Consider the following 19,154-nt stretch of genomic DNA (forward strand, 5'->3'; position numbering starts at 1 on the left):
AAATGCTAGAGAGGGTGTGGAGGAAAGAGAATCTTCCTACATTGCTGGTGGGAATGTAAAATAGTATAGTCACTATGAAGAACAGAACGGAGGTTCCTTAAAAGCCTGAAAATAGAGTTATCATATGATCTAGCAATCCCACTACTGGGCATATACCCTGAGAAAACCATAACTCAAAAAGATACATGCACCTCAAAGTTCACTGCAGCACTATTTACAATATCCAGTTAGTAGTTGCTTAGTCATGTCTGACTCTTTGAGATCCCATGGACTGGAGCTATTTTTGTTTTGTATATAAGTTCATTGGTACCCTTTTTTAAGATTCCACATATAAGGGATATCACATGATATTTGTCTTTCTCTGTCTTAGTATAGCAATCTCTAGGCCTATCCACATTGCTGCAAATGGCATTATTTTGGTCTTTTAACGGCTGTGTAATATTCCATTGTATATATGTACCACATCTTCTTTATCCATTCCTTTGTTGATGGACATTTAGGTTGCTTCCATGCTGACTGAGCAACTAACACTTTCTTTCGGGGCTTCCCTGGTGGTACAGATAGTAAAGAATCTGCCTTCAGTGCAGGAGACCCAGATTCGATCCCTGGGTTGAGAAGATCCCCTGGAGAAGGGAATGGCAACCCACTTCACTATTCTTGCCTGGGAAATCCCAAGAATCTGGGTTTCCTCCACTGCAGGCAGATTCTTTACCATCTGCACCACCAGAGAAGCCCAGAAAGAAAGAGTTAGTTGCTCAGTCAGCATGGAAGCAACCTAAATGTCCATCAACAAGGGAATGGCTAAAGAAGATGTGGTACATATATACAATGGAATATTACACAGCCGTTAAAAGACCAAAATAATGCCATTTGCAGCAATGTGGATAGACCTAGAGAGTGCTATACTAAGTCAGACAAAGACAAATATCATGTGATATCACTTGTATGTAGAATCAAAGAAAGGGTACCAATGAACTTATCTACAAAACAAAAATAGAGTTACAGGTGTAGAAAATAACATATGATTACTAGGGAGTAAGTGGGAGAGGGATAAACTGGGAGATTGGGATTAACACATACCCACTACTATATTTAAAATGGATAACTAATAAGGACCTACTATATAGCACAGAGAACTCTACTCATTACTCTGTAATGACCTATATGAGAAAGGAATTTTAAAAAGAGTGGATACATGTATAACTGTTTCACTTTGCTGTACAGCAGAAAGTAGTACAACACTGTAAATCAACTATATTCCAATAAAAATTAAGGAAAAAACAGTGATAGGGCAGGAAATCTCTGTGCTGCACTGAAATGAGATTTAAGGAGCTATTGGGTTTACAAGTGTAGGCAATAATGAAGACAGAACAATGTGCCAATAAAATGGATTGAATTTGAGGGAAGGAGGTAGAGGTGGCTTGTTACTAAGGCTAACTAGATATAATAGAGCACAGACTTGAGAAACTTGGAAGTCAGAGGAAAAAAGCGAATAGATGCCTAAGATGAGCAAAAAAGCAAAAGAAAAGGGGGCAGACAGAGGAGATCCAAAACAGAGCTAATATTCACTCCAAGAGAAAGAATAAAGCAGATGAAGTAATCACCAAAAGATTCTATCTTTAGCTTCAGAACCAAAAAAATAAAAAAAGAGCATGGGGTTTCAGGCAACAACAATGAGAAAGTTACCACCATACCAGAAATGTCCAGAAGACATTTATAAATTTGATTAGGGAAAAAAAAATCTATAAATACCTTGGTTAGAAAATAAACACATAAATAAAAAGAACACTTGAGAAAAAAAAACAAATAATCAAGTTGGCCTCAAATTACTTATAAAGCACTGAATACCAAGAGACAAAAGAGTAAACAATAGTATTTTGAAATAAAAAAAATACATAATTCAAGTTCTGTACTCAGAGAGGTTGTCTTTTATGTGTTTAGGTTCAGACATATACGGGCTTAAAAAATGTGTTTGGCTTACAACCTTATTATTCAGTCGCTAAGTTATGTCCGACTCTTTTGCGACCCCATGGACTATAGCCCGCCAGGCTTCTTTGTCCCTGGGATTTTCCAGGCAAGAATACTGGAGTGGGTTACCATTTCCTTCTCCAACATCTTTATTGATCAAAATTTATTTGGCATTATACTCTTCTTTAATATAACAGCAAGTATTTTAAACCCTGTGGGCCAAGCAGTCTCTTCAGCAGCTACTTAACTCTGCCACTAAAGCATGGAAGCAACCCATGGATGATTTGTAAACAAATGTACATGGCTGTGTTGCAATAAAGCTTTATTTACAAAAATAGGCTATAGTTTGCTGGTCCCTGTTCCACATGGTAGATGAAGCAAAATCCAGAGCTCTGAGTGAGTAAATCATAGTGTATAGTAGGAGGACTATTTGTATTACTAAATTATAGAAAGATACAAAAGACCAGATAGGAAATGCAAACATTTAGTAGAATAAACTACATTTAAAACACAAAATTGTATGCAGGTTTCTGGAAGAAGGGAAAATAGGGGTGATAAGCTTCCTCCCTTATATGGGCAAATGTGGGTGATGGAAATGGCTGTTTAAGAAATGAAGGCTTAAAAAATGTTTTTCAAAAGCTCAGATGATCTGGTAGTAGAATTAAAAATTCCAAAATACTGCAGAATTTAAAAAGCAAGTAAAATGGCCCTAGTTTTCAAGAGGCAGAAAACCAAGAGAAGGAAGCATAAAGCAAAAAGACAAACCAGAAGACAAAATCAATCCAAATGTATCTGTTATAATCAATGGAAATTAGTTAAATTTTTACTAAGAGAATAACATCCAGATTAGACACGCAGACTCTGAAAAATCCATTTGATGCAAGATACACAATCTGATATATAAAAATATGGCCAAAGGTATGTTGACAATGCAAACAAAAATATGTTTGAGACTTCAATATTAATTTTTAAAAATGTACATATCAAGGAAAAATAAACAGGACAAAAGCCTCTCTTTAAATAAAGGTATTATTGAATTAATCTTTCTAGTATTAGGCGTCTACATCAACATATTTAAAGCAAAACTTGTTAAAAATATAAGAAAGAATTGGAAGAATTATTCACAGTAGCAATAGGAAGGTTTATCACACCTCTCTTGACTGACAAAATAGAGATAAAGATAATAAATAATGGATAAAGATCTCAAGAACACCACTGCTAACATTAAAATATATCTTAGCAACATTCAATCTATTAATGTGCTAATTATTGATCATATATCAAGTAATCAAAAAAGCTAATACATTTCATAAGCTAGAAATTATTGGGTTTACATTCTTTGACCACAATGCAGTAAATCTGAAATTGGTTTTTAAGAGTAGGGGATAAAAAAACTACTATATGACCCAACAATCCCACTACATTAGGGTACATGTATCGTTATCAATTATAATTGACTGATAATGAAACATGTACCCTAATGTTCACTTCAGAACTATTTACAATAGCTAGGACATGGAAGCAACCTGGATGTCCACTGAGAGATGAATGGATAAAGAAATTGTGGTACATATACACAGTGGAATATTACTCAGCCATAAAAATGAACACATTTGAGTCAGTTCTAATGAGGTAGACGAAACTAAAGCCTATTATACACAGTGAATATATCAGAAAGAGAAAAACAAATGCATACTAACACATAGACATGGAATCTAGAAAGATGGTACTGATGAACCTATTTGTGGAGCAGCATCTGTTCTCTATGCAGAGATGGAGAACGGATCTGTGGACACAGTGGGGGCAGGAGAGGGTGGGACGAATTGAGAGAGTAGCACTGAGATATATACATTCCCATATGCAAAACAGATAACCAGTGGGAATTTGCCATATGACACAAGGAGCTCAAACCTGGTGCTCTGTGATGACCTAGAGGGGTGGGATGGGGTGGGAGGTGGGAAGGAGGTACAAGAGGGAGGGAACATATGTATACTTATGGCTGATTCATGTTGATGTATGGCAGAAACCAACATAATATTGTAAATTATTCTCCAATTAAAAATAAATAAACTTTAAAAGAAGAAAAAATAAACAATATCCTCCTTAGGTCTATTGTTCAAATAGTCTATAGATTTATATATTTTTATCTTCTAAATAGTTTCTACTCTTTTGAAACATATAACTCTAGATAATGTTTGTTTTAATGTTTTTTGAAAAACAGTGACAATAAATAATATAACAGTTTTGATAATCACAATCACATAAGTGAAATTTTGTGATAAAAATGATACAACAACAACCAAAAAAGTAGGGGATAAAAGCACCAATTACTGTTCAAATTAACAAGCAACAACAACAAAAATATAAGAAATCCTCTTCTGTTCATATAGGACTAAGGAGCTACAAACAGGGGAAAAAAAAAAAAAAAAACTGGATGAGAGCACTGCCTAGCAAAACATAAGGCAAGAAACTCAAGTTGCAGGGAAGAAAATGAACAACTTTGGTCATTTTTAATCTTAGACAAGAAAAATTTAAATACGTGAACCAAACATTCTGCTCGTTAACATAGAAGAACAAAATATAACCAGAAAAACAAAGGAAATGTCTACAGCTTAAATTAGTGCCCTGGAAAACAGAGAAAAATGATTAATAAATTCAGGATGTGGGTTCTCTGAAAAAAACTAATGAAATGAACAATCTTTCAAGACACCTCAGTGAAGACAAAAAGTGAGAAAACATAAGTAGATGGTGTACAAAATGAGGAAGATTGAAAAGAAATGAAAAAATAACAGAATTTCTGTAGAATTCTGTGCTAAAATGTAGGACCTCAATAAGAAGGAAAATAGAAAAGAAAACAAAGATTATCAAATCTGACAATCAGAATAGACCACTATCCATGGAAGAAATAGAAAACAGTCTCCAAGAGCTGCTTCCATAAAAGGTGCTATAGCCAGATGTTTTATGGGCAAGTTCTTTCAGACCTTCAAGGAACACATAATTCTTATGCTATTTAAATTGTTACAGATAGTAGGAAAAAAAAAGAAAAGTGTCACAATTCATTTTATAAAGCTAACATAATCTTGAAACCAAAAAGGCAACAAATATTTAGTAGAATGTAGCAACATAAAAAAGAATAATACCACTGATCAGCTAGAATTTAACCCAAGAATACATGATTGGTTATTATTAGGAAATAAAATTTATCAACTCAATGTCAATGAAAAATAGTATATTGATGCATATAAAAAAGGCAACATTTGATAAAATTAAAAATTCATTTGATAAAATTGTTCTATAAACTGTAGAAAGATAATTCCTTGATACGATGAAGGATATTGATCTAAAAACCAACAGTGCCATATCTAATGATGAAATACCAAAGCAGCATTCCCCAACTTCTTTGTAACAATCATTTTTCAAGAACATGTTAGTAAGTGTGATTAAAAGGAAAGTGTAAACAATAGTAAAAAAAATAATTTGGAAGTAAATGGAGAATTGAAGTACAGTTGACTTACATAGTCATATTTCTTAACAGGAGGTCTCAGTGTGATAAAGATGGTGCCTTTCAAATTGATCTATATATCTAAAAATTCAGAGAAGGCAATGGCACCCCACTCCAGTACTCTTGCCTGGAAAATCCCATGGATGGAGGAGCCTCGTAGGCTGCAGTCCATGGGGTCGCGAAAGGTCGGACACGACTGAGCGACTTCCCTTTCACTTTTCACTTTCATGCATTGGAGAAGGAAATGGCAACCCACTCCAGTGTTCTTGCCTGGAGAATCCCAGGGACTGGGGAGCCTGGTGGGCTGCCATCTCTGGGGTCGCACAGAGTCGGACACGACTGAAGTGATTTAGCAGCATCCAAAAACTATGAACAACGTGTGGCAGGATTTGTGTATGCATGTGTGAGAGCATGTATGTGTACAGTGGTATTGGTGGAGTAGGAGATGTAACTTGACAAAATGAGCTCAGACTTTTCCTGGAAGAATGAACGTGCAAAGACAGACAAAGTAATGTTGAAAAATAATATTCATCCAGGTGCCTTCACCCCTAAAATCTGAAAGTGTATTATGAAACCACAGAAACTAAAATAATGTAGCACTAATAGCAGAGAGACAGATAAATGTAACAGAAGTGGGAGTTCCAAAATAGATTCAAGATCCTTCCTAATGTAACAAAGGTAGTTTCCCAAAGAAGATGGGAAAGGAGAGATTACTCAAAAAGTCTTTCATGAGTATCTAGCTAGGGACTTCCTTGGTGGTCCAGTGGTTAAGATTTCGCCTTTGAATGCAGGGGGTGTGGGTTCAATCTGGTAAGGGAGCAATGATCCTACATACCTCAGGGCCAAGAAACCAAAACATAGACAGGAGCAATATTGTAACAAATTCAATAAAGACTTTAAAAATGGTCCATGTAAAAATCTTTTAAAAAAAGAATATCTGGCTAGCCATTTCAACATAAATACAGTTAGACATCACCTATCAAAATACAAAACTAAATTCCAGGCAGATGATAAATGATGCTCTAAAAGAACTAGGAGAAAATAGAGGTTATCTGAGTTACATGGGGGAAGATCTCTCCAAGGGTCCCTTAGAAGGCACAATCCATGAAGAAACATTAAAATATGAGACTACATAAAAATTTTAAAAGTCTATGTATTTGTAAAAGGACAAAAAGGGTAAAATGCAAAAAAAAAATCAATGAGAAGAATAGTTGCTAAATATGTATAAAGATTATAAAATTGTTAAATATCCCTCGTCTTTATTCCCTTTTTAGCAAACCTATACCTCTCTCTGCCTGCATGGAGGAGGAGGAGTATGTGGTTCAAAGGAGGGTCCCTTTTAGCCAGAAAAAGGAAGGGAAAGCTTTCTGTATCTGCTCTCCACAGGTAGACAGTGGGGGGAAGTGGGGAAGGAGGAAGTGAAAAGAGAAAGCCTGGTGTTCCCGAACTGCCCTCTTGACAAGCACTGCAGAGGTAGAAATGAAGGTCCTTTTCCCACTCTCCATCCTGGCAACTGGGAGATGACACAAGAGGGCTATTACATCTGCTAAAGTGACAGCCCGTGTGGCTGGGTGCAGAAGAGTAGGTGTGGATTGGCACGAATGTTTGGTGTGGTGTGGAGTGGTGTGGTGTGGTGTGGTGAGGTAGGGTGAGGTGTGGTGTGAGTGGTGTGGACTTGGAGGAACCCATAGGGCTCTCCATGCCTTCAGACAATGATGAAACATCATCGAGAATTTAGCTCAGGAGCCTGTGAACAGTGATCATGTGGGCTGTTACAGACAAAGTGACTCCTTGGCCAATGGCAATAGAACAAGCATTACCCCAGCCAGGAACCAAATGGAGGCAAAACAGATAAACCTATTGTGACTTAAGAGGGCTGGGTCTTCAAGTGGGGCAACTGTCCATGGGTGAGCACCCTCAGACTCATTGGGGACAGCTGTGTGATGGCTAGGGACTGGCACCTGGGGCCAGCCACTAGACTAAAACAACATCCCCAGAGCCAGAAACTAAAAATCACCATGAGAGATCAACCTGCTGCTGCTGCTGCTGCTAAGTCACTTCAGTCATGTCTGACTCTGTGTGACCCCATAAATGGCAGCCCACCAGGCTTCCCTGTCCCTGGGATTCTCCAGGCAAGAATACTGGAGTGGGTTGCCATTGCCTTCTCTGGAGAGATCAACCTAGGACCTGATAATTTCCTATCACTCACTACCCCCATAACCATAACGTGTGCCTCTGATTAACAGTTTAGCAGGCAAGCTTGCAATGCTGAGTTATCCAAGAGATGCAGAGGAAATAAAGATTCTGCTTAAATGATTGGATTTGACTGAACTTACTGGGTTTAACTAAGAGTGTGTGTGTGTGTGTGTGTGTGTGTGTGTGTGTGTGTGTCCCCTGGGAGTTCATGAAAAAGATCACATCACGCCCGTCTATGTCTGACGCAGGATACAGCATGCTTGGGGCTGGTGCATGGGGATGACCCACAGAGATGTTATGGGGAGGGAGGTGGGAGGGGGGTTCATGTTTGGGAACACATGTAAGAATTAAAGATTTTAAAATTAAAAAAAAAATAAAAAGAAAAAAAAAGAGGAAAAAAAAAAGAAAAAGATCACATCAGTTTTTGAAAAATAAAGAAGCTATATTTTCTCAGCATGTCTGAATACAGCAAGAGAAAACTGGCAACCCAGGATATACAGTAATAAGTGATTAATATGGTCAATGTATACAATAAACTTACAAATGGAAAAGAAGTAAAACTCAGTGGCCTAACAAAAAAGTGGCCAAAGAGCACAGATGAGCGATTTCACAATACAAAATTGAAATAGAAATGACTGATACGGGGGGAGTGGATTTCAAATATAAAAATATGAAGGGGATTTCAATTAGTAAAGAAAAATGCAGTTTCAAGATGAAAAGTCACTATATACACGTCCAGATGGAAAACCAAGTTAAAGGACTAAGACGGTGAACCTGTCCAATGAGGAAAATGCCTTAGGAAAAATCCTCCCGCCTGAACCTGAAACCACGAAATAAGAAAACACAGCAATACCTGGGTCACTAAGTGGTGTCTCTTTCAGAGTACTGACTTGCCTGTATGCAGCTGGTTTAAAAGAGTCGGTTATTGTTCAAAGCTTTGTTAGAACTCATCGTAGACGTCTTCTGAGCCTGAGGCACATTCTTTGGAATATGATGGTAAATCTCCAACGACAGATTCGTCTTGTGGAAAGAGCCACAGTTAATTTAAAGCCAAGTCTGGTTAGACTATTTGTGATCAGGGAAAGCTTTTCTCATAAATCTGCTCTGGAGGCAATGACAACAAGAGGCATTTGAGAACTCTGTGGCAGCTCGTGGAAATAAATATTTTCAGCCTCGAGTGAGAAGGATCCTACTTTGCAAGGTATCTCTCACCTGTCCTGGGTCAATGTCTCCCAACTGGTCTAGCCAGTCTTCTTTTTGTTAAGCCTCTGATAATTTAAAATATAAACTTGATCATGTCATTCTTATTCCTGGTCATCTTCAAATAAAAACACAAACTCATAAAAATGACCCTAAAGGCTTATTCAGTTAGCTCCCTTTTTCTCTAGCTTCAGTCCAGTCTTATCAGAGTCTTTATCCATCTCATTCCCTCCAGTCTCCTTTTAACCAATGAACAGCTCCTTGGTCTACAGATCTCAGCCCCAAAGATCAAGGTCAAGAAGGTCAAGCTCTCCTTCCCAGCAAGCCTATTCTACCCTCTTGCCCAGGGTCACTCTTATCCACAGGCCATGTTTCCAAGGTACCACTCCATCCTCTTCCTTGTACACAGTTTGGGCGTTTTTATGTGGTTATCTGATTCATGTCTATCTCCTCATGGAGATTAGAAGCATGCAGGAAGGCAAACACCCAGGTTGTTTTTACATGGTTACATTTCATAAAGCCCGATATATGGGACATTCTCGATAAGTAACTGGAAGATGAATGAGAAATGCTGCCTGATACAGTTGTGAGGAAAATGTACTGGAAGATGGTTGCAATAATCCCCTTATCCCTTTGCGAATCTGCTCTCTCACCAGGAGGTGAGTCTGTTTCCCTCCGCTTGAAGGTATACTGGCCTTGGTGACTTGGTTTTCCTGCAGAACGAGGCAGAAGTGACCCTGGGCCAGGTCTGGGTCTTGTGCTTCAGAAGCCTGGCAGTTTCTGCCCCGATTTTCTTGGAGAGAAGTGCCACACTGCAGGAGAGCTGGCTTCAACTACTGGGGGAAGAGCGGCCAGCAAGTCTAACATCCCGACAGCCCAATAAACTAGACCTTGACTCATAACTGACCTACAATTGCAAGCCATAGCAGGATTGTTGCCTTAAGTTACCAAGTTTTGAGATGATTTGCGGTGTAGCAAGGGGCTTCCCCCATGGGTCAGCTGGTAAAGAACCTGCCTGCCAATATAGGAGATGCAAGAGATGTGGGTTCAATCCCTGGGTCAAGAAGATCCCCTGGAGAAGGAAATGATAATCCTTGGAGAAGAAAATAGCAACTCACTCCAGTATTCTTGCCTGGGAAATCCCATGGACAGAGGAGCCTGGGGGCCACAGTCTACGAGGTCACAAAGAGTTGGACACGACTTCACATACACACCTACCTATGTGATGCAGCTAGAGTAACTGAAAAACTGGTCTCTTATCTTAAAGTCAAAGTGGTTCTTAGATTCTCTCCACACCATAATCTCTCAGAAGTCAGCCTTTTCCATAAGAATCAGGGGCCTGTTCTTTTGTACCTGCAGCAAAGAAATGCAATTTCTAACTGGCCTGGGCATCCACAAGCATCATTCTATGTCATTATGTGCACTCACCCCTTTTTCTTGCTAGTTTTCACATATCACCATCTGAAACTTGCTATTGAATTGTGCAGATTTTCAGCTCCACTAGGGCAAGGATTTGTCTTTATCTCCAGGGAGTCTCTAGCTACCTGGCACATAGGAGATGCTCAATGAAATTTTGCTGAATGAATAAATGACTATGCCTCACTGCTTTCACCTGGTAATCATCTTGCCTGCATTGCCTTCTCCTGGACACTGCATCTTAAAACATTCTCCCTCCTTACCATGTGCTGTCTTTTTAAAAAACATCTATAAACTTTTTAAAAAATTATTTTTTAATTGGCCATACCATGTGGCATGTGAGATCTTAGTTCCCCGACCAGGGATCAAACCCACAGACTCTACAGTGGAAGCATGGCATCTTAATCAGTGGACTGCCAGGGAAGTTGCTGTGCTGTCTTTTTTCATTTTAAAATAATTCTCAAATAGTAATGTCCATCTGAACCACAGCTCAGCCCAGTGCTCTCTCCTTTCATTCAGAGATGATGGCAATGGCTCGGTACAATAATAATACTTATTTTGAATGTAAATCAGATGTGTCCAGAGTTCTGATGCATATGACTAAGTGTTCAGTAAATGCTTCCCCCCCAATCCCCTTCTTTCTAATGCTTTCTTTTGCCCAGACCTCCAAAGGCATCCACTCTTCATGGCAACATCCCACATCAACATACGTCAGTAATGATCCGTGAAACGTATGAATTCAGATAAGATTAACATTTATTGCCATTTGCTCTGTGCTAGGTGCTATACTAGGCAGCTGATCCATATAACATCCCATATTTTATGAAAAAAGAAAGCCTAGGTTGAAATCTCAGGTCAATACTTTCTCCATCCAGCACACTGCCTTTGGTACCAGTCGGCTCTAGATAAAAGAATGTAATAGGCAAAGATGAAACGCACGCTCCAGGTCCCAAGGTTCCTTGAGGCACAGTTTATACCCTTCCTTCTTTCATATGTTGAAGGCTGCTGCTGCTGCTAAGTCACTTCAGTCGTGTCCGACTCTGTGACCCCATAGACAGCAGCCCATCAGGCTCCTCTGTCCCTGGGATTCTCCAGGCAAGAACACTGGAGTGGGTTGCCATTTTCCTTCTCCAATGTATGAAAGTGAAAAGTGAAAGGGAAGTCGCTCAGTCATGTCCAACTCTTTGCAACCCCATGGACTGCAGTCTACCAGGCTCCTCCATCCATGGGATTTTTCAGGCAAGAGTACTGGAGTGGGGTGCCATTGCCTTCTCCAATGTTGAAGTCTAACAGCTTCAAATTCTCTTTATTTAGCTTCTTGATCAAAACTTGTTTTCTAAGAACATTCACTCTAGGACTTCCCTGGTGGTTCAGTGGTTAAGAATCCACCTGCCAATGCAGGGGACATGGGTTCAATCCCTGGTCCAGGAAGATCCCACATGCCTTGGAGCAACTGAGCCCTTGCTCTAGACCCGATGAGCTGCAACTACTGAAGACCGTATGCCCTACAGCCGATGCTCCACAACAAGAGAAGCAAACGCAAAGGGAAGCCCGCTTACTGGAACTAGAGAAAGCCCCTGCACAGCAGAAAGGACCAAGCGCAACCAAAAATAGTAAAAATAAATATGCAAAAATAAAATTTAAAAAATTCACTCTAAGGTATAAATGACTGATCATTACGTCAAGTGTGATCTCCCTCCCCTGAAGGGGTTCTTGGTTTCAGGAAAATATTTAGGATATGGGAAGAAGACAAGGCTAGCAAGACTTAGACTTGAAGGCAGAAAAGTCAGATTTCTACCTGTAATCAGGCTATTCAGCCCACCAACCAACCCAGCCCTGCTGGGGAAGAACCGGGGAGAGAGTGAAGTGTGGAGTCCATGGGGAGACAGAGCCTTCTCACAAATCCAGAGGGGCCTTCACAATGAGATGGGAGGTCCCCCCTCACCTGATTATCCTGGTCTGGTTCCTGCACAGGTGGGTGCTTCATCCCTCAGCTTTGCACAGTACACCCACCCCTGCTCTGGTTTCAGTTTCCAAGCCCTCTGTCCTCTGGCAGCTGAGGGCAAACCCATAAGCTCTCTTCCCAAGAGACTACTTTTCCTACTTAAGAGCTCATGTCCCTTGGGTATAATAACATAATGGCATATTTATTCTTCTCTCCACATTTTGCATGAAAAATGTACTTAAGATAGTTACTAAAAACAAACAACATCTCACTGATGGCTCATGAGATGTAGTGCAGTCTTCAAGCCTCTGCTTAGTTAACTGCGATACGTCTAGATGCTTCTGTAGTGATTTCCAGACATTGTTCACTATTCTATTCCTTAGCATTTGTAATATCACTTTGAGGACCAATCTCATAGATTTGTGACCATTGTTTTCAATTTGTCTCCTTAACTAGATTGTGAGACCCTTGAGGGCAGAGTCTGTGCTTTGGTCAACTTTTTGTTCCAACACAGTGCCTAGTACTTATTCTACAGCCAATCACTCTGGGAAGAAACAAGCCTTGTCTTCTTCCCATATCCTAAATATTTTCCTGAAACCGAGAACCCCTTCAGGGGAGGGAGATCACACTTGACGTAATAATCAGTCATTTATACCTTAGAGTGAACTTTTTAAAATTTATTTTTGCATATTTATTTTTATTATTTTTGGTTGTTCTTGGTCTTTTCTGCTACGCAGGGGCTTTCTCTAGTTCCAGTAAGCAGGCTTCCCTTTGCATTGGCTTCTCTTGTTGTGGAGCATGGGTTCTAGTTTGGTGTCAAAAAGAAACTGTGGATCATAGATTTGGTAGGTTTGGTGATCTTGTGCCCATTTTCACTTCAATGTTACCAGCTTCCCAAGACAGCAGATCCACAAGAGAAGCTCTAAGACCAGAGTCTCCTTTTCCCTAGAGGGACTCAAGATCCAGTCTATCACGCTCCTCTTCTTGGATAGCTAAGCCACCACTGGAAGTCTCAAACTCCCAGTCACCCATCCTTATTTGAGCTGTTCCCACCATCTGGCTCTGTATGGCCCCTAATCCAATCTAGGAGCCTCAGGAGATGTGGCTCAATTCCTGGGTCGAAAAGATCCCCTGAAAGAGGAAATGTCAGCTCACTCCAGTATTCTTTCCTGCATAATCCCATGGACAGAGGATCCTAATGGGCCACAGTCTGCGGGGCCACAAAGAGTCAGACACGACTGAGTGAGCACACAAACAGCACAATCTGATCTAGCCTCTGCTCCTTCACAGTCTCCCCGTCTTTACTTCAGCCCCTAGATATAGTCAGTCATCAGCAACATTCCCTTTCATTCCCAGGCTCTTAGCTGTGAAAGACCAGCATTCAGCCTTCTTGATTGGTCTTCCTTTAAATATATGAACTTAAGTCTCAAACATGTCCTCAGGACCTTCTGGTAACTCTAGAAAATTTCCATCATCTATTTACTCTCTCACCTCAAAGACTGATCTTTCACATTTTCTTTTACTCCTCAAACTACCATCACTTCCTATTCCTTCCTCACTTTTAGTTGATGATCTTCATTATTTTTTTCTTTCCAACTCAATTTGTTAAAAATAGGGAATAGAGATGCCATAGGACATTTTCATAAACACTTAGATATTTGGTTCATTTCTTTTGAATGATGAGCAGAATTATATAGAAGGGAACCCAAAGAAAGAGAAATTAAGCTGATGTGTACTTTCATCTGACTATAATTTACTCCTGATGTATAAAGCCAGGCTGAAGCCATCAGCATTATCTACATCTAAAATTTAACTCTCACAATGATGCTTTTGGCTTGGTAGGAACATTTGCTTTTTACAAATGAATGTTTTCTATTCTCTTAGTCATTCTGAAATTAAAGTCAGCTTAGTTTTAAAAATACATAAATTTCATCAAATTTTGAGATGACCATGAGTCTTATTTCATGGAGAACATGCATGTATTTGGAAGTGACCTTGACCTTTCCCCTCCTTACCTACTGCCTCTGTGCTCACACACTCTGGCTTCCCCATCATTTTCAAACCCTCTTGTGTCCTCCCTTGCCTGTACCATCAGGATCTCTCTAGGCCATAATTTCCATCAGAAAATAAACATGATATCCTATCTCCACCTTTGAAAATTTTCCCTAGATCCTTGTAGCTACACTGCCTTTCCCTGCCCCACAGTCTAGTAAAACCCTTTCACGTCACCTTTCATTCTCTCAAAAAAGTGCACAATCAGGCTTTCGTCTCCATCACTCCACTGAAACTACTGTCCTCAGAGAAAGTGTTAGTTGCTCAGTTGTGTCCAACTGTTTGCGACCCAATGGACTGTAGCCCGCCAGGCTCCTCTGTCCATGGGATTCTCCAGGCAAGAATACTGGAGTGGGTTGCCATTTCCTTCAGGACTTCCTCATATCACCAAAGACCTCTACAAGGCCAAGTCCAGTGTGGATTCCCAGTCCTCTGACTTGGTCTAGCAACTGCATGTGACTCCTGCCTTCATGAAACATCTCCATTCAGTTTCCGGGACATCACCTTCTACCTCCCTGGCCACTCCTTCTCAGTTTCTTTTGCTGATCATTTCTCTTCCTTTTCCTGACCCTCAAATATCAGGGTCCAAGGCTCAGTCTTCATCTCTCTTTTCTCTCCACACTTTCTCACTTGCATATCCTTCCATTTCTGTGGAAATATGTTGATGTGTCCCAAGGTTATATCATAAGCTTGGCTAAACATAAACAGCTTCCCCTCTTAGCTCCAAATACATGCATGTAACTGCCTACTTGACATACCTACTTGTGCATCTAATAGACACTTCTCAGCATAGACTGTATAAAATAAGCACTTGTGCTTCACATTCCTGCCAGCCCCTTACCACTCCATGATTCTTTAGTTTCTCCAATCTCAGGAAATACTATTATTTACCCAGTTGTTAGGGCCTAAAACCCAAAAGTTATCTCTACTCCTCTCTTTTTTTCATATGCTATGTCCAAATTTAATGTTGGCTTAAAGCTAAACATTCAGAAAATTAAGATCATGGCATCTGGTCCTGTCACTTCATGGCAAATAGATGGAGAAACACTGGAAACAGTAGCTGACTCTATTTTTTTTAGCTCCAAAATCACTGCAGATGGTGATTGCAGCCATGAAATTAAGACACTTACTCCTTGAAAAGAAAGTTATGACCAACCTAGACAACATATTAAAAAGCAGAGACATTACTTTGTCAACAAAGGTCCGTCTAGTCAAGACTATGGTTTTTCCAGTGGTCATGTATGGATGTGAGAGTTGGACTGTAAAGAAAGCTGAGTGCCGAAGAATTGATGCTTTTGAACTGTGGTGTTGGAGAAGACTCTTGAGAGTGCCTTGGACTGCAAGGAGATCCAACCAGTCCATCCTAAAGGAGATCAGTCCTGGGTGTTCAGTGGAAGGACTGATGTTGAAGCTGAAACTCCAATACTTTGGCCATCTGATGCGAAGAGCTGATTCATTTGAAAAGACCCGGATGCTGGGAAAGATTGAGGGCAGGAGGAGAAGGGGATGACAGAGGATGAGATGGTTGAATGGCATCACTGACTCAATGGACATGAGTTTCAGGGTTGGTGATGGACAGGGAGGCCTGGCGTGCTGCAGTTCATGGGGTTAAAAAGAGTCGGACATGACTGACCAACTGAACTGAACTGGGATCACTTTGAACCATGCCCACCTGTTTTACCTGAGTACAGGGCTTCCCCACTTTTCCCTTCTTGATGTCTCCAACAGTCTCCTAAGTGGTCTCCCTCCAACTCTTATCTGGGAAACAGCCCTCACTCCTCCCAGCAGCCAGAACCATCGGTTAAAAATATAAGACCAGCCACTCACGTGCTAAAGCCTCTCTGATTGGATGACTTCCCATCACAATTAGAATAATATGCAAATTCGACTTTGGCCTAAAAGACAGGTCAGGTTCCTTGCCAGCTCTGCACTGGCTATTGCCTCTGCCCAGAAAACTCTTCCTCCTAGAATTTGCAAAGCTTGCTCCTCACTTCAGTCAGGTCTCTGCTCAAATATCACCTCTTCAGAGAGGACTTTCCATGCCATTCACCACATTGTCATCCCAGTCTCTATCTTATTATCCTGTTTACTTTTAAAATAGTGCTTGTTAATCCTTGACTTTTAAAGGTATATTTGTTTGTTTTTGTCTATTTCCCCCCAAAGATTGCAAACATCTCAGTGCAAGGACTTTTCTGTCTTGTTCACCCTAAGTGTCTAGAACAAGTGTTTAATAAATACAATAACTGACAGGTGAACAGATGCGTAACTAAATGTGCAAACTTCAAGAGGAAGGGATGGGATGCAGATGATAGGTAAGGAGGCAGTGGCTCAGGTAAAGAAGGTTGTATAAATACAATCAAATCTGTGATGTCGTTCTAGAAGCAGAGAATGCAATAATGATGAAAGGCCAGGGAATGAATTTGGAAGGGCCTCTCAAGCAGCTGTGTTGGGTAGAAATTTCTGCAATGATCGAAATACTCTATATCTCTGCTGTACAAGGCAGTAGCCGCTGGTCACATGTGGCTGCCGGACACTTGAAATGGTCCAGTGGGACTAAGCAACTGAATACTAATTTTCTTTAATTTTAACTTACATTCAATAGACACATGGGGCTAGTGGTTATGATAGTAGACAGCAAAGCTTTAGAACTTGAAGAATTCCATTCCCTGACTTGTGATTTTGGAATAATTACATATACCTCACTTAGCTATTGAGAGGACTAATGATATCAAATTGTTAATGTCTGAAACATAGTTAGCCCTCAAAAAATAATAGCTGCAATGACCACTCGGTGTTGCCAATAAAAGGACTTTCAGTACATGCCATGTAAATTGACCCTAAAGTACAGACGTCTATGACTTTTTATTGTAATTATTTGTGTGCTTGAGCTAGTGGATAACCAATGTGTGTGGGTCTACATCTGAGCTCACAAACTAAAAATAGTAAACAACCATTCTAGGTTGTCAGGAAGGCCTTCCGGAGCTAAATGATGAATCCAAGTGCATCAGCTTGCTGACACTTATAATGAACTAATTAGTTTTGACAACAGCTCATTCAGCATTTGTGAAAACTGGATCTGTAACATTACTGTTTGGTTTAATACTTAGCATTAAAATAAAGGGGAATGTATTTACTTATTGGAAACAGTATATTGAATTCTTTAAAGGTTAAACTGTTTTGGAGATAAATTTTTTCTTGCCAGTAGCTCGTTATAGTTTCTTCCACACAGAATCCAGAAAACAAAATGAACACAGATATAGAACATAAGCAGACCATTTTCACTAACCCTTAGGAATAATCTAATCTAATAATCAAATTGCACAAGTTTGTTCAGGATAAGCATCGTGCTTATTTTTAGGCCAAGAGAATTTGCAGTCCACAGCAGCAGAGATGAAAGTGACATTCCATTGCCCCTGCCTAGTGCCTGGTGGAGGAGACTCAGAGACTTGAAATCCAAGGATGGATGTTTTTAAGTTAAACACAGGCTTAAAAGCATTAGCAGAAGTTAATGTTCTTATTAAGAAGACCAATTAATCTGCATCGGTGGGAAACCACTTTGCAGTAGTCGAAAAAGTGCCCTAGGACTGAATATAAGTGAGACTGGAGCAGAAAGGGAATGAAATTTTACTTTTCTACAGGGAAGTCTTTCCTAACTGCCCTCCTAGCTTTGCCGTTTGAAATGCAGATCCTTTCTCATCCACCCATGACTGTGAGTCTAGGATAGCAGAAGGGGAAGAGCTGATGTAAAGACTTACCAATGGGCATCACTAAGAAAAAAGGCAGCCAGCAGAGGACGAAGCAGCCGACCACGATGCCCAGCGTTTTGGCCGCTTTCTTCTCGCGCGAAAATTTGAGCAGTCTCACGGAGAAGTGCGTCTTGTTCTTGGCGCTGGTCACCCCGCTGCCTCCTACCGGGGCGTTTTTGCGATGGATGCGGAGCGTCACCTGCTCCGAGTCTGACTTGTCGGTCTTGAGGCCCGACTTGAGGCCCCGGCTCTCCCTCTTGGCCACCACGTAGACCCGGCAGTACATGACCAGGATGATGGTCAGCGGCACGTAGAAGGACCCCAGAGCCGAGAAGAGCACATAGCCCGGCTCCTCGTTGATCTGGCAGATGGTCTCGTCCTCCGGGGCCGGCTGCCTCCAGCCGAAGAGGGGCCCAATGGAGATGACCAAAGAGAGCGCCCAGACGCAGAGCAGGGCCATGAGGCCCCTCTTCTGGGTGACGATGGTAGGGTAGCGCAGAGGATAGCTCACGCCGATGTAGCGGTCGATGGAGATGATACAGAGTCCCATGATGGAAGCCGTGCAGCACAGGACGTCCACCGCCGCCCAGACATTGCAGAAGACCCTGCCGAAGGCCCAGTAGCCCAAGATCTCGAAGATAGCAGAGAAGGGCAGCACCGTGGAAGTGAGGAGAAGGTCGGCCACCGCCAGGTTGACGATGTAGTAGTGTGTGACCGAGTGCAGGTGCCGGTGGCAGGCCACGGAAAGGATCACGAGGATGTTCCCCAGCACCCCGAAAAGGATGAGGCCCCCCAAGATCACCCCGAGCAGAATGGCCTTGGAAATGTTCACCGGTGGCGGCGGGTGGGTGCAGTTGGAGCTGTCGGAGGCATTTCCGGAGAGAAACACCATGGTCCCAGCCCCCCGGGGCCGGGGCCGGCAAAGCCCGGCTCTTGAGGGCCACCCCTCGGCGGGCGCGGAGAAGGGGAGCGAGGGAGCGGGGAGTCAAAAGCTCTCGGCTCCCAGGAGCCTCGTCTGCTGGGGTTGTCTGGGGGTAAGAGAGAACGTGCAGGGAGGAAGCAACTCCGGCCAGCCCGGGAAACCCTCAGTAGGCCACGCAAAGGGGTAGGGCTTTAAAGGCGACATGGC

The 19,154-nt window shown here is 41.3% G+C and overlaps 1 protein-coding gene across 1 annotated transcript in view; it reads right to left on the reverse strand.

The window, feature by feature from the left end:
- ADRA1A (adrenoceptor alpha 1A) overlaps positions 1-18,917 on the reverse strand; it is a 108,117-nt gene extending 89,200 nt beyond the window's left edge. Inside the window, exon 1 of the mRNA XM_052645257.1 lies at positions 18,035-18,917. Within this exon, the coding sequence (XP_052501217.1) occupies positions 18,035-18,917 (883 nt within the window). The remainder of the gene's footprint in view (positions 1-18,034) is intronic.
- Between the last annotated feature and the right edge of the window lie 237 nt (positions 18,918-19,154).

Source organism: Budorcas taxicolor, chromosome 8 (assembly GCF_023091745.1).
Source record: "Budorcas taxicolor isolate Tak-1 chromosome 8, Takin1.1, whole genome shotgun sequence".
NCBI classification, from domain to species: Eukaryota; Metazoa; Chordata; class Mammalia; order Artiodactyla; family Bovidae; genus Budorcas; species Budorcas taxicolor.